This window comes from Citrus sinensis, chromosome 5 (genome assembly GCF_022201045.2).
Source record: "Citrus sinensis cultivar Valencia sweet orange chromosome 5, DVS_A1.0, whole genome shotgun sequence".
NCBI classification, from domain to species: Eukaryota; Viridiplantae; Streptophyta; class Magnoliopsida; order Sapindales; family Rutaceae; genus Citrus; species Citrus sinensis.
The window spans coordinates 35,618,759-35,631,409 of record NC_068560.1 but is presented as its reverse complement, the minus strand read 5'-3'; the positions used below and the strand labels follow the sequence as shown (position 1 = coordinate 35,631,409).

General features: G+C 37.2%; 3 protein-coding genes across 3 annotated transcripts; 1 reads left to right on the top strand and 2 right to left on the bottom strand.

Annotated features, from left to right (window-relative positions):
- Window positions 1-136: 136 nt before the first annotated feature.
- Window positions 137-1,207, bottom strand: LOC102627433 (ethylene-responsive transcription factor RAP2-1-like). Its single transcript, XM_006473228.4, has one exon. It carries the CDS (start codon window positions 993-995, stop codon window positions 507-509), a length of 489 nt encoding a protein of 162 aa, XP_006473291.2. The 5' UTR covers window positions 996-1,207; the 3' UTR covers window positions 137-506.
- A 4,542-nt stretch (window positions 1,208-5,749) lies between these two features.
- LOC102626968 (uncharacterized) lies at window positions 5,750-7,458 on the bottom strand. The gene has a single exon (XM_052441955.1). It carries the CDS (start codon window positions 7,381-7,383, stop codon window positions 6,130-6,132), a length of 1,254 nt encoding a protein of 417 aa, XP_052297915.1. The 5' UTR covers window positions 7,384-7,458; the 3' UTR covers window positions 5,750-6,129.
- A 2,354-nt stretch (window positions 7,459-9,812) lies between these two features.
- On the top strand, window positions 9,813-12,191 carry LOC102626675 (uncharacterized). The gene is made up of 2 exons (XM_006473225.3): window positions 9,813-10,911; window positions 11,417-12,191. The coding sequence occupies exons 1-2, from the start codon at window positions 9,999-10,001 to the stop codon at window positions 11,911-11,913; spliced, it is 1,410 nt and encodes a 469-aa protein (XP_006473288.2). The 5' UTR covers window positions 9,813-9,998; the 3' UTR covers window positions 11,914-12,191.
- The last annotated feature ends 460 nt before the right edge of the window (window positions 12,192-12,651 follow it).

Sequence of the window (12,651 nt, the reverse complement as noted above, 5' to 3'; positions counted from 1 at the left end):
GAGTGAGGATCAGCACAGGCCACAGCGCAAGTCATAGGGGCTCATAAGCAACGTCACTATTGCTAGCCTTATCTTTGTATCTACAATCTTTTTCTTTCTTTTTCCCGGTTTGGCAGCCAAAACAAAACTATGAGTAAGACCAATACAAAATTCTTGATCATTCATCTCAGTTCCCTCCTCCTATTTCATTCAATAATTTTCCCAGGCTTGATTACATGTTCATTCATAAACAAATTTTTCTTTAGAAAAAAGGAAAAACACGAAAAACGAACAATTAAGTTAACTCAAAAATTAAGACCATAACTAATTAATCAACTAAATAAATAACAGTCGTACGTGTTACATACTAATTAAGAAGATCGACCTATATATAATATAAATATATGAAACAGAATCCTTGTGATTCCGTACGTTTTCAAAGTTGAAACTGATGATGGGAATAAAACAGTACGTAAACGTGGAAAGGCTAGGGTAGGTAATTGTGAGCTTGCAAGTATTTTGTGTTATCAATCTTCATCAGAACTCTCTGGAAACTTGTTTAAATCAGGCTTCTCGGACAATCGAATAGAATTGAAATTGGAATTGGAATTGGATTCAGATTCTGAATTAGCAGCATGGAGAGCAGCTTGTAAAGCGTCGACCTTAGCGCCAACTTCGGTAGCTTTCTTGCGTATTGAAGCGGCAGAAACGTCTCGAAGATCGTCTTCTTGGAAAATCAATTCGGGGAAGTTAAGACGAGCGGAAGGGCCCCGGAGATAGAAGACGGCCGTGTCGTAGGCACGTGCGGCGGCTATAGGCGTGGTGTAAGAACCAAGCCAGATTCTGGATCTCTTGTTAGGCTCTCTAATTTCAGCGACCCACTTCCCCCACTTCCTCATCCTTATCCCCTTGTACGGCTTTTCCTGCTGCTGTTGGTGTTGCCGCTGCTGCCTTGGCTTCCGCTTCTCTGGGCTTTTCGTTGAAGTCGAAGTGCTGCAGCACCCGCCTCCTTCCATGTCGTTTTCGTAGATAATTAATCAAAGTTTTCTTCTTGTTGTGAGTTCTGAGGGACACATACCGATGCCCAACCCAAAAATAATTAAGGCGACTCCACTTTTATTGCCGCAGATGCTGTACAAGTCACTTATATATGTGAATTCATATGATACATGATATAGCTGTGAGGATGCTTATTATATACATATAATTAAATTAAATTATATAGAAAAAAGAAGGAAAAGAGGCGAAGAAGCATTAGTTTCCCACTTGGCTGCTAGCTTGTCTGTCGTCTGTGCACGCCGCCACGTTGATCTTCCTTTAAGATAAATCCAAATTTGGCCGACACAATCCATCAGCTGCTCCAAATCATAAAATGAGAGATTGTTATGTTACATGTAACATGTATAGCTATATAACAGTTGTTAAATTTTCATTCAATGATTGTAGAAATATTAAATAATAAAATCACGTTATTTTCATAATTATTGAATAAAAATTCAACGGCGCTTACATAATCATGTATGTTATATAATTATGTAACATAATAAAAATTTAAAATTAATAATTCAAAACTATTATGCTCTTATGGGAAATTTCTATCCATACAAAGGTTGTTTAGTACATACTTTAATTGACCATCTCAAGTTTTGGATAATATTATATCATAAAATCAGAGTAATGAAGCAGATTAGTAATACAAATCTTGAGAGTAAAATTCTTTCACATAAGGGTTGGAGGTAGGTAATCACCATAACAAATAATAAAACAGCGTTGTTTTATGGTAGATATATATACCCGTGTAAATATATATATATATATAGTCTTTTTTTTTTTTTAAGAAAAGGAGTTTTTGTAGCACAATGTTTTGATACGAACAGACACAGCGGCTGGAGGGCATGTGAGTGCCGACGTAGATGGTAACACGTCCAAGTACGCCAACGAAAGGAGAATTAATTAACCTCTTTTATTTTTAATAAGAAGACTGTTTTTTTTTTTTTTTTTTTTTTTTAAATCCTGGGTTTGGTCTGTCAAACTTAAGAAATAGGATAATAGTTAGTTGATTTAGTTTGATTTGTTTGGATGGACGAGATTGATAGCGATGAGTTTGGTTTGTTGACAAGTGGAACCAAAGTTAGGGTGAGGTAAGAGAGAGGTGGGTCGGTGGTGGATGAATGGATGGGGGGTTTTGAGTGTGACTTTCTTTCCGTCCACGCAATCACCTTACCATGTAGTGGACTGGAAATAGCAAATTTTGCAATTATTAGAATCCTGATTACTTCGTATTTTTTTTTTTTTTTCCATTTGGTTCTCTTTCTTAATCATCCGACTTTCTTAATCACCTGATTAATTGTAAACTTTTGAGTGGCACCACATGTACCATTCAATTCAACAATTGTTAGTGCCTCCGCCACGAACATCATATTGAATATGTGTCTAATTCGTAGTGGGGATCGGTTTGATAATTGACATAATTATTAAAATTAAAGCTTGATAATTATTGACTTTAGCCTCTTGGAAAAGCTTGAATACAAAATCCCCCACGATCAATTACTTTGAATCACTTCTTTTAGAATTTTTGAAGTCGTGAGTCATTGTTAAGAACGGCACCAATATATATATATTTTTTTTGAAAGCGTAATTGTGATAGAATAAACAAAAATAAAATTGGATAGATAATATCTGACTAATTTTTTAAAATAAGAGATATTTTTTATTTAAAGAATAAAAAGACATATTTTAATGCGATGTAGTTAGTACTAAAATTTATATATTTATTTTTCTTTGAGTTTAGTTCTTGCAATAATACATAAAGTAAGGAAGTGAACTACAATGGTATCATATCATGTGGACAAATAATTGATTGATTAGTGAATGAAAAGAACGGTGCATTCTGAGAGCACCCCTGCTCCCTCCAAACCGAAAAATAAAACAAAAGGATTGCGATGATTATTATAATTTTGAATAGTAAGTTTGATCAACAGTATGATCAACTGGCCAACTTGGAGATTCAGTCGGCAATAATACAATATAATACCGACAACAGTTAACAAAATTTAATGTATATATATAAATATTAATCTCTCTCTCTCTCACTCACTCACTCACTCCAGGTAGAAGTTTACGCAGGTTTCCTACTTCCCAGGGGTTCTGCTTCGCAACTTGAACTTAATCTTAATGGGACAAATTCCAGCCTCAATCTCAACTCTCTCGCTTGTAAATCTAGTGCAAGATTCTGGGTCGGCGTACAATTTTTAGCGGCGCTATCGTTTGCCGCAGCCGCTGAGGCTTTTCAACTTTGGATTGGATTCTTCAGCTCATCTGAAATTTTAAAATCTAAATAATACCATTTTCTACGATTTTATTAATCCTAAGTGGCTTATTAAAAAAAAAAAAACAAAACAAAACGCAAGAAAAAATATTGTGCATAAAATTTGACAATTACGGCTTCACTTTATTTCTGCCCAATATAAAAAGTGCCGTACTCGTTCCGAATAAAAGTCGTAATCTTACGCCCGCCATGTTTTTGACAAAATAAACACCTGCTGCTGGTAAGAACAACCCAAACACATGATGATATTATTACAATCAATTTATCGCATCACACGGTTTTTTTTTTTTCCTCATAGATTTAGACATTTAGTTACATGTTTGAAGGTGCTTTTGTAATTGAAGTTGAACAGCCGCAACTTAAAAATTATAACAGTAAAATATTTAATAAACACTAACTGCTAAAAATTATGTTAATATAATTTTTTATTTATAAAATAAAAAATTTATTACATCTTTAATAATTTTATCAAAATTATTATTTAAAATTTAAATTTACTATATATTATTAATTTTTATTTTATAATTATAATTTTTTTTATAATAATTTTAACTTAAAAACTACTGCATTTTAATTCCAAACGCACCCTACACGTTCTCCAACATTATAAAATTTTCAAATATCATGAAAATTGTAACAAAATACTGGGTTATCGCATTAAAGCTGAACAAACTAGTCTTTCCCTCAGATGGTCCACTTCAAAAATTCGTCATCATTACCCACAGTAGTTATCATACACAAATTTCTCTCCTAGATACACAGGAACTGCTGTCATTATATCATTTCTCCACTTCTCCATTGATGTCACAGCAAGACATCCAGTGATACAACATGATGTGATGAAACTCACTGTTTCAAGTAGCCAAACGAAGTACGCAGTGGCGGCAGTTCCTGCCTATGGGTAAAGATCTAAGCTAAGATTCAAGTCATTGAACCTTACCTCCAAATTGTCAATCAGAATCACTAAACTCCACTAGACTGAAAAGGACCTCTGCTGGCCAGGGACCATGAATCCATGGAACTGAAGGAGGATTCAGCCACCCCAAAACCTGCCGACTAACACTTCTTTGAAGACAGTAGAAGTTTCACACAGCATTTGCAGCACAAGCCAAATGTAATACGTAGATTAATGAACAATCTAGAAGAAAAATACAACAGTTTTTGACACTGAATTTTCTCTTTTTTTTTTTGCTTGGGGGGGGGGGGGGGGGGGGGGGAATCAAGTACATGAAAATTCAGACAAATGACTTAACGTACAATAGATATCCAAATGCTATTGGCCAATGATTTTTCTTCAATTGTTCCATCATAAGCAGTATATTTCTTTCTCTATTTGAATTCCTCCTCCACTTAATTTTGTACTCTTAAGAGGAAAAACTAGGTAGAGTAGTCAGAGTAATTAATCAACAATTATTACCCCGGATAAGTTCACAAGAGCTACTAATTCTGTCATCGGAATAAACACCTCACTAAACAATGTAGTTTTGTACTCCACCACCACTAAACCAAAGAACTCAATTAGCATAAAATTACTGTCATCTCATGTTTCACAAAGATATTAAAGTTACAGAACTGTTGAATACCTCTTATACAAAGTCAAGGTAAGATGTCGATATTATCATGACAACCAACACTAGAACCTACATTTTTTTATTTTAAAAATCAAACTTATAGGTGTGCTGATGTCTTCAAGCCCTAACTTTAAGCTAACCCAAAGTCATATTATTGGATAATTCTTAGTTCGGCATAAGTTAGTTTCCCACTGCTCATAGGTTACTGAGCAGAATAATATATCAAATCCTTAATGATGGTCTTATTGCAGATACCAGAATCACAGTTAATGCTAAACTCCACCGTTCTCAGAGCAGGTAGCAGCAACACACCATGGTACTCTCAAGAAACAATTTATTTTATTTTTAAATAAATAATTAAATCCATCTTGAATCAGAATACAGATGGTTCCTAATCTTGTCATTGCTTCTCATGTCTTGCTCTTCTAAATCTTTAGAACTTGCCATAAACTTAGTTGTATTTATCCACTGCACCTTGACACACCAAGAATCACCCTGAGATACTGGTTAATAGGACCGTTAAAACATTTTCACGTTTTCTCAAAAAGCCACAACGTTGAAAACCAAAAGCATGTACAACAACAAATAGACGACAATGATATGAACAGGTTTTCAATCAAGGTAAAATGCATTCCAGCCAATTAACCTAGATATGCACAAACTCTGAGGGAAACTACAATGGTAAAATTTGTGCAAATATATAAACTTTAGAATGCCATAAGTTTCTTCGACATAGATAGGATTATAAGACAAAAGTTTGGAGAAGAACTAAAGAGCTGTCTTATACCACCAATAAAGTTTTAATCTAGTTAAGTACAATCAGATGGCATGTTAAAGCATTTACTATGAGGACAGTTGAAACAGCAACGCAGACGGATGAATCACAGTGTTGTAATATTCCCATCAGTAGCAACTGCAAATTAAATATAGGAATACTATACACTAAAAGAGGAAACATGAGGAGATTATCTACCCATTGTGTGTCTCAAGACTAAAAAGCATCAACTTTCAGAGTTTGATAGCAAAACCGACCTGTTCATGATTGCACAATGATTTGGACCATCAAATGGATAAAATCATTCATAATTATCCAACCTCAAGAGAAACCAAACTATCAACAAGAAAAATTCACTTCCCCAACCGTGTTCTCAATGCATAATCGATCTTAGTTTGAAAACTAATCCCAGGTTAGAGAACGAAACGAAACCAAAACAATAAGAAGCCTTCTATAACCAAGCACACTTGCTTATATCAAAAGTAACTATCTTGCTCTTCCAATTCCCCACCCTCCAACAAATAATCTCCGCCTGCCTCCTCAGTCACCCAATAATCCTCTTCCTCTTCCCCTTCAGAAAACATTGAAATCCTTACACCACCAAACTCGGTTCTTTCAGCAACAAGTTCATTAACCACACTATCCAAATCAGTCTCATCCTCGAAACCAACTACCCCGTCAAACTCAGTAAGTGAAAATAAACCAAGACCATCCCTCTCAAAGTCCTCAGTTGTGGTCCTCCTCGTCCTAGGCACCAAATCCCTCTCAGTTAACTCCCCATTCTCCACCTCAATCCAGGGCACCCACAAATCGGCATGTTGCCCCAATCCTCTATTAGAATCCCCTACAACAACCGTCCCTAAATTGGCGTCTCTCGCTTTCCTCAACATCTCCTTAAAATCATTATCATCCGACACCAAAAACATCCAATCAACCCCGCTACTCATGGAATGCTGCATTTGTCTCTTCAACGCCCAATCAGCTGCCTGTGGTTTATCCCTAACAGTCTTAACAAACACCCCCGCTCTCCTCAACTCCGAGCCCAATCCGTAACCAACTTTAGGCTTCAACAAACTCCGGGCAGCTTCGTTATACTTGTCATTCCCACTTATATACCTCTCTTTGTACTTCTGCCTCTTTTTACCCTTCAAGGATTTCATCCGATTCAGCTTCTTTTGCCGCTCGCGTTCATGTAACTGCTTAAAGTGTTTCTTCAGATCAAGATTGGTTTTACACTTGCGTCCGCACACCCCGCAAATGTACGGATCATTTGGAACCGCCACTCCTCTGCGCTCGAGAATGTCGAATTGCTTGCGCTCGCGGCGTTCCTGGATGACCCACTGAGGCAGGTGAATGAACGCATGCCGGTTGGCGTAAGCCGAGATGTCCGTGACTTCCCCGAACCTCTCCGCCACTCGTCTCAGCGACATGGCGGCGTCGTAAGGCGGGCCCCGCGGGGGTTTGTTATCGAGGTCCCACAGAACCACCACTTTGTTGTTCTGTTTTTGCGTGTAGATTCCTTGCTTGTTTCTCACCATGTCGATATCAATGGACGCCGACGCTGAGCTGGTTTTGATGCAACACTTCGAGGGTTTGAGCGCGAGTTTGGTGTTGAAATGAGTGGGGAGTTTCTCAAGTACAAGGGATTGGGAGAAATGGAAGTCACTTTTGTTATAACGAACCAGGGGTTTCAGAGAGCGTGCGTCGAGCGAGCTGCAGAGCCACTTCATTTTTTCATTTCTTTGTTCTTGTTTGCTATTAAGACGCGAATTGAATTTAATCAGAGAGGAGATACCGAGATAGATTGTTGGGGGGTCTTATCCGATCTTAATGGACCTGCCATTGTCTAACATGGGCTTAGACATGTGTCTTTTGGGCCTACTATCTCAAGTTGAGAATTCGAAACCAGTACCCAATATGGCATTTAACTGTACTATTGAAAAGCTTTGAGAGAGATGGATGGAAAGTTTCAAGACACAGAAGTGTGTTATCAAGATGAATAATTGAATATGATGGCAAAGAAGACAATGGGGTTGCTTGCCATTTCTCAAAAATCACACACTTGAGGACAAGTGAGCACTGTACATTCATATAGAAGACTTTTTGACAATTCATGCTCTGTTAGAAGACTTTGTACATTCATGAAACCAGTGTTTAAGTGAGTTGAATTTTATTTTATCTGCTTTTCCTTCATCTTAACTCAATTGAGGTTGTCTCCGATGTCGAAATTTTCAGCTTGTAGATTCGGTTTCCAATTTAATTTCTGATAGCTTAAAAAATCTGATCATTAGAATCTTAATTTTTGCAGCAGGGGACTTTTATAATTCATTTTTCATAAAGCTCCTGTGACATCCACCATACCAGTGGGATTGTGGGAATATCCTCATCCACTGTTACAACACGCACGAACCGATACTTGATACTCTGCGCTGATGCAATTCCAACGTCTGGAAATATGTCAAATGTAATTTTCATTTTCACAAGTCCCAGATTAGCATGCCAGTAGAATTAAGCAACTCTATAGCCAATCATTACTTGTGAGAAGTCTTGTCCGCAACAAGAGAGACAAGTGAAATGAATGGGCTCCTACTTAAATGGTTTTGTCCCCGTGCCCGTATTAATTTCTCCCCACACTCCCCGGGAAGAAAAAAAAAAAGCTATTTGTTGCAGGTTATGATCGTCATGCTAACTTTTCTTCTTTTTTGCCATTCTTTCACTTTCTCATTTTTTCCTTTATAAAAAGAGAAAGACGTCTATCAATGCCAGTCTGAGAGGGAAATAGAAGGACAAAATTAAAAAACCCTTTTGTTAATTGACTTCACTAATAGTCTTGAGTGATATGTCTCGTCACTCAATTTCTTATTGCAAAAAAAATGGCAAAAACAAGGATCCTTCTACCTTTTCTAAGCGCAAGCAAAATTTGCTTCTTATTTTCAACTTAGCAAAGCCCTATAAGATCTCTTTTTCATAGAATTTTAAGGGTTTTGCAAATCAAGTGTCTTTTTAACTTTCTTATTTCCCTTTAATGATGTCTCCTTGAATTATGGCAATTATCCTCAGAATTATTATATTCACCTTTCATCAACTACTACGAAACAGGATAATTATAAACTATTCTGATGATTGCTCTCATGTTTTCCAATCGATTCAGGGGATGAATGATAATGACTTAGGCAAACCAAGTATGTACAATATATGGTGGGGTTTCTCTTGTGAAGTTATTGCTCACAATAAAATTTGAGTTTTAAGCCATTGCCCAGATGCTATAAAACAGAATCTTTCATCTTTTAGCTCCCGTACATAATCAACTTGCCTCTGCAGCGAGCAGAAATATTCCATACAGAAGATAGAACTCATTCTATCTGTAACCAAATTTTGATGGCATAAAAGGTTTACAATCAAATAAATAAAACCAAGATGCCTCTAAATGCAAACCAAAGGATACCATACAAAAAGTAAAATAAATAAATAAATAAATGAATTAAAGAAAGGCTATAACACAAGAATTGAAGTCCCCACGTCTACTTTTCCCCACATGCACCCCAAATTGGTTTTGGCAAAACTAGGCGCGTGCCCCCTCCGATGTATCTAGGCACAGTTAGCCTTTGCTGTCGCCCAAAATCCAAATGAGACAAAATTTCTATATGGAATGTACAAGTGGAGTCATGGAAAGGAAGGCAAATCAAACAAATTATTTTCAATTACCCAAATTTAATGAACTTTTTCGCCGGGGATCGGTGTTCATTGCTTTCTTTTATCGTTTAAACAGAATTGAATCATTAGATAGACAACACCACTGTTAATTAGCAGAGGTCACAACATTTTTAGGATTAACTGTTTACTGTGTTAGTCAGACAAAAAACTTCCCAAACTCGTACTACAATAAGTTGATGTTCCTTTGTTTCATTCACGTTACCTTTTAACCAATCTCCATGTTGTCTCCTCCATAAATTCTATTTGTCAGACAAGTCAATTCAGAAAAGTGTGACAGCCCACCATAAGTATTTGCCCACGTGGCCCTTCTAGAAGTGCTTATGACTGCATAGCTGCATAAACAAACACAGGCTTTAATGAATCGACGAACGCGTTATTTTTTTAAGTGGGAAATATTTTCGGTTTAGAATTAATTAAATTAATACATTAACTCCACGTTATTTTTTATTTTTTTGGGTTTACTGCTTTAGCTTGCACAATATTTTGCTCTCCTGCCTTTCTTGAATCAGTCCTAGTCCACGCCTGCGTCGGCCTGTGACCTGTCCTCTGTTTCTTCTTAATTGGATGCCTCTCCATATTCTTGCCCCATTTCCTTACAGAACTATTCTCCGAATCCCACATAAAATACGAGATGCTTCATGTTATACTCGTGGCGTTTTCCGCAGGAGTTCTTATAATGCTTTTGATCGTGTTTATTTGGCGATGGTGTTGCAACAGACACCGCAAGGATTTTGTTGACGCGAACCAAACAACCCCCGAGAGTCTTCAAACTCGGATTCCGCAGCAGCTTCATCAACAGAACGGTCCGAGTCCGCATAATCATCTTGATTTAGATAGCAAGAGGAGAGGGAATTACTACGTTTTCCGACGTGGAGTTTCAGCCAAACCATTGTTCAACTGGGCTGATCATCCGGAACTTGTGACAGATGCTGTCGAAAATGGATGGTCTAGATTTGGTTTCACGACCTACATGTCATCTCCGTCCACTAGATCAAGCCTATTAGGAATATGCGCGGTTGGTGATTACGGAAGAGAAACTCAAGCGGATATAAGCTGGGACGTGTGCCAAGGATCAGCAGATTTTATGCAAAAGATTAGGCTCAATTCAGGACTAAAGAAGGTTAATACAAGCAGCCCTTGTATGTCTGCTGCTGCCGTTATTAGAACAGCTCTGCCTTTGCCTGGGCCGCCTCTGGGCAGCTCTGCTTTTCCTCAAGAGGCCTATTTTGAAATTACCATTCTGTATGCTCGCGATGATGGTCAATCTCAATCAGTTGGAAAGACTAGAGAAGGCGAGAAGACTAAACTCATCCAAGAAAATTCTTATGCAAATGCGAATTCCGAATCTCTAGTCCATGTTACAAGCAGTCATAGTGTGAACAAGGTTGAAGAATTGAAGCTTGCTGCTGCTAAAGATGATGGCAAGGGCGAAGTTGTAATGTTGTCTTTGGGGCTCACTCCCGGTGGCTCCCTTCCTTTGAGACTCCCCGGAAGTTATCCGGGATCAATCGGATTCAATTCTGATGGTTCTGTCTATCTGGACGGTAAAATCTTTCATCTTTTTCCTTATTTATTAATATATTTTTAATTTCCAAGGCTAGAGTTACAACATATACAACAGTTACGATATTATTCACTGTACCAGCGAGCAGTAGCATCCCACTAATGAATAAATCTCTTCCACCTAAAAGGTCCCAATATTGGTGAAAGATAATGATAAAAGGCCCACTAAATGACATGGTCATGGCTTATAATAGAGATTTATTATTTGCAAAGATCCTTTTATTTAGCCTGTCTTCAATGTATGTTAAAGTAGGTATGAAGCTGTTGACCCAATTTTTAGTTAGGGGTCATAAACTATTGCTATATTATCTGTAGAACTCAATTTTTAAACAGTTTTATTTCAGCATTCTTAGTGGTGAAGTGACTACTTTAGCATTCTTAGTGCTTGAGTGACTTCTATGTGGTGGCCACAAAAGAACAAAATGGATAAATAAAATAATAAAAATTCTTTTTGAAGATCAATCATATGATTTCTTTTTCTTTCAGGGATTAAGCTTGTTTTTGAATCCGAGAAAGCAGAATGGGGAAGAACAGAAAGGGTGATTGGTTGTGGGTTTGATCCGAGGCAAAAGAAAGTGTTCTTCACAGTAGATTCAGAGCTGGTGCACGTGATCAATTGCAAATCTGAGGAATTTGAAACTCCCCTCTATCCAACTATAGCGGCAAATATTGATGTTTTGATACTTGTCAATTTTGGACAAAGTGCTTTCACATATGCACCAGCAAATGCACAAAGAACATCAAACCCGTGCTTCATTGGCCCTCTTGTAAACCCACCTGCTGCAGCACTGGGCTATGAGGACAGCAAAGAGCTCTTCTCTATGGGAAGAATTGACTCTCAATGGCTTAACCGATCCTCAACCAAAGGCGGTCACAACACTGGTGCTAATAATCGAACAGAGGAATTTGATGAGGAGTCTGAGGCTGATTTATTTGAAATTGTATTGGAGAGTTCTGGACGATCACCAAACACAGTGTTGTAGCTAGGAGATTAAAGGGTCGATCACAAACAAATTTTCACCAATGCAAGTTGTGTTGTTTTATTGTTATTATTTTTTTTCTTCCGTTTTGAGTCATGTGTTTATTGTGCGAGCGCCATGGATTTCTACATCGGACTCTCGACGACTACTTTGTACTTCGAAACTTACATGACAGAAACAGACGCTGCAAATAGTTAGAGGACTAGAGGGTGTATATTTTTGCTCTTCTAACTTGGTGTCTTGTATACTTTTGCCTTCTCAAGAATTCATTCCTTTGTACATATTTAATACCGATGTTTCATTCAAGTTGTCCAATCTATTGATCCTTGATATGCTTTTTCTCAGTCGAGTTCAAATGTTCAATGTACGCTCCTTTATTGGAAATAAATAAATAAAACACTTACATGTTGATTCATTGGAAAGTTGAGGCTCCTTTTGTTTGTTACCAAGGTGTTGTGAAATGAAAGTTCTGGATTGCTATCAAGGGACAAGTGTTTGGTAAAAAAATATTAGCTGTCAAGTAACTTTCATTTTTAGAGCTCATTTTCAGTAAATAATTGTGAAAAATAATCAATTATCTTGCCAAAGTTAAGTTGCAAGAGTTATCAAACACTTTGGGGGATAATCTGCCAAATAGCTAAATTAAACAAATGCTCTAACTACTAAAAGTGTTAAAGATTGTCTAATGCCCCACATTGATAGATAAAATTACAGCTCCATACTCAGGATAAGATGGTTTGA

Coding starts and splice junctions, on each gene's coding strand:
- LOC102626968 (XM_052441955.1), bottom strand. CDS start 7,383: ATGAAGTGGCTCTGCAGCTCGCTCGACGCACGCTCTCTGAAACCCCTG.
- LOC102626675 (XM_006473225.3), top strand. CDS start 9,999: ATGCTTCATGTTATACTCGTGGCGTTTTCCGCAGGAGTTCTTATAATG. Junction 10,912..11,416: donor TGGTTCTGTCTATCTGGACG/GTAAAATCTTTC, acceptor TTTTTCTTTCAG/GGATTAAGCTTGTTTTTGAA.
- LOC102627433 (XM_006473228.4), bottom strand. CDS start 995: ATGGAAGGAGGCGGGTGCTGCAGCACTTCGACTTCAACGAAAAGCCCA.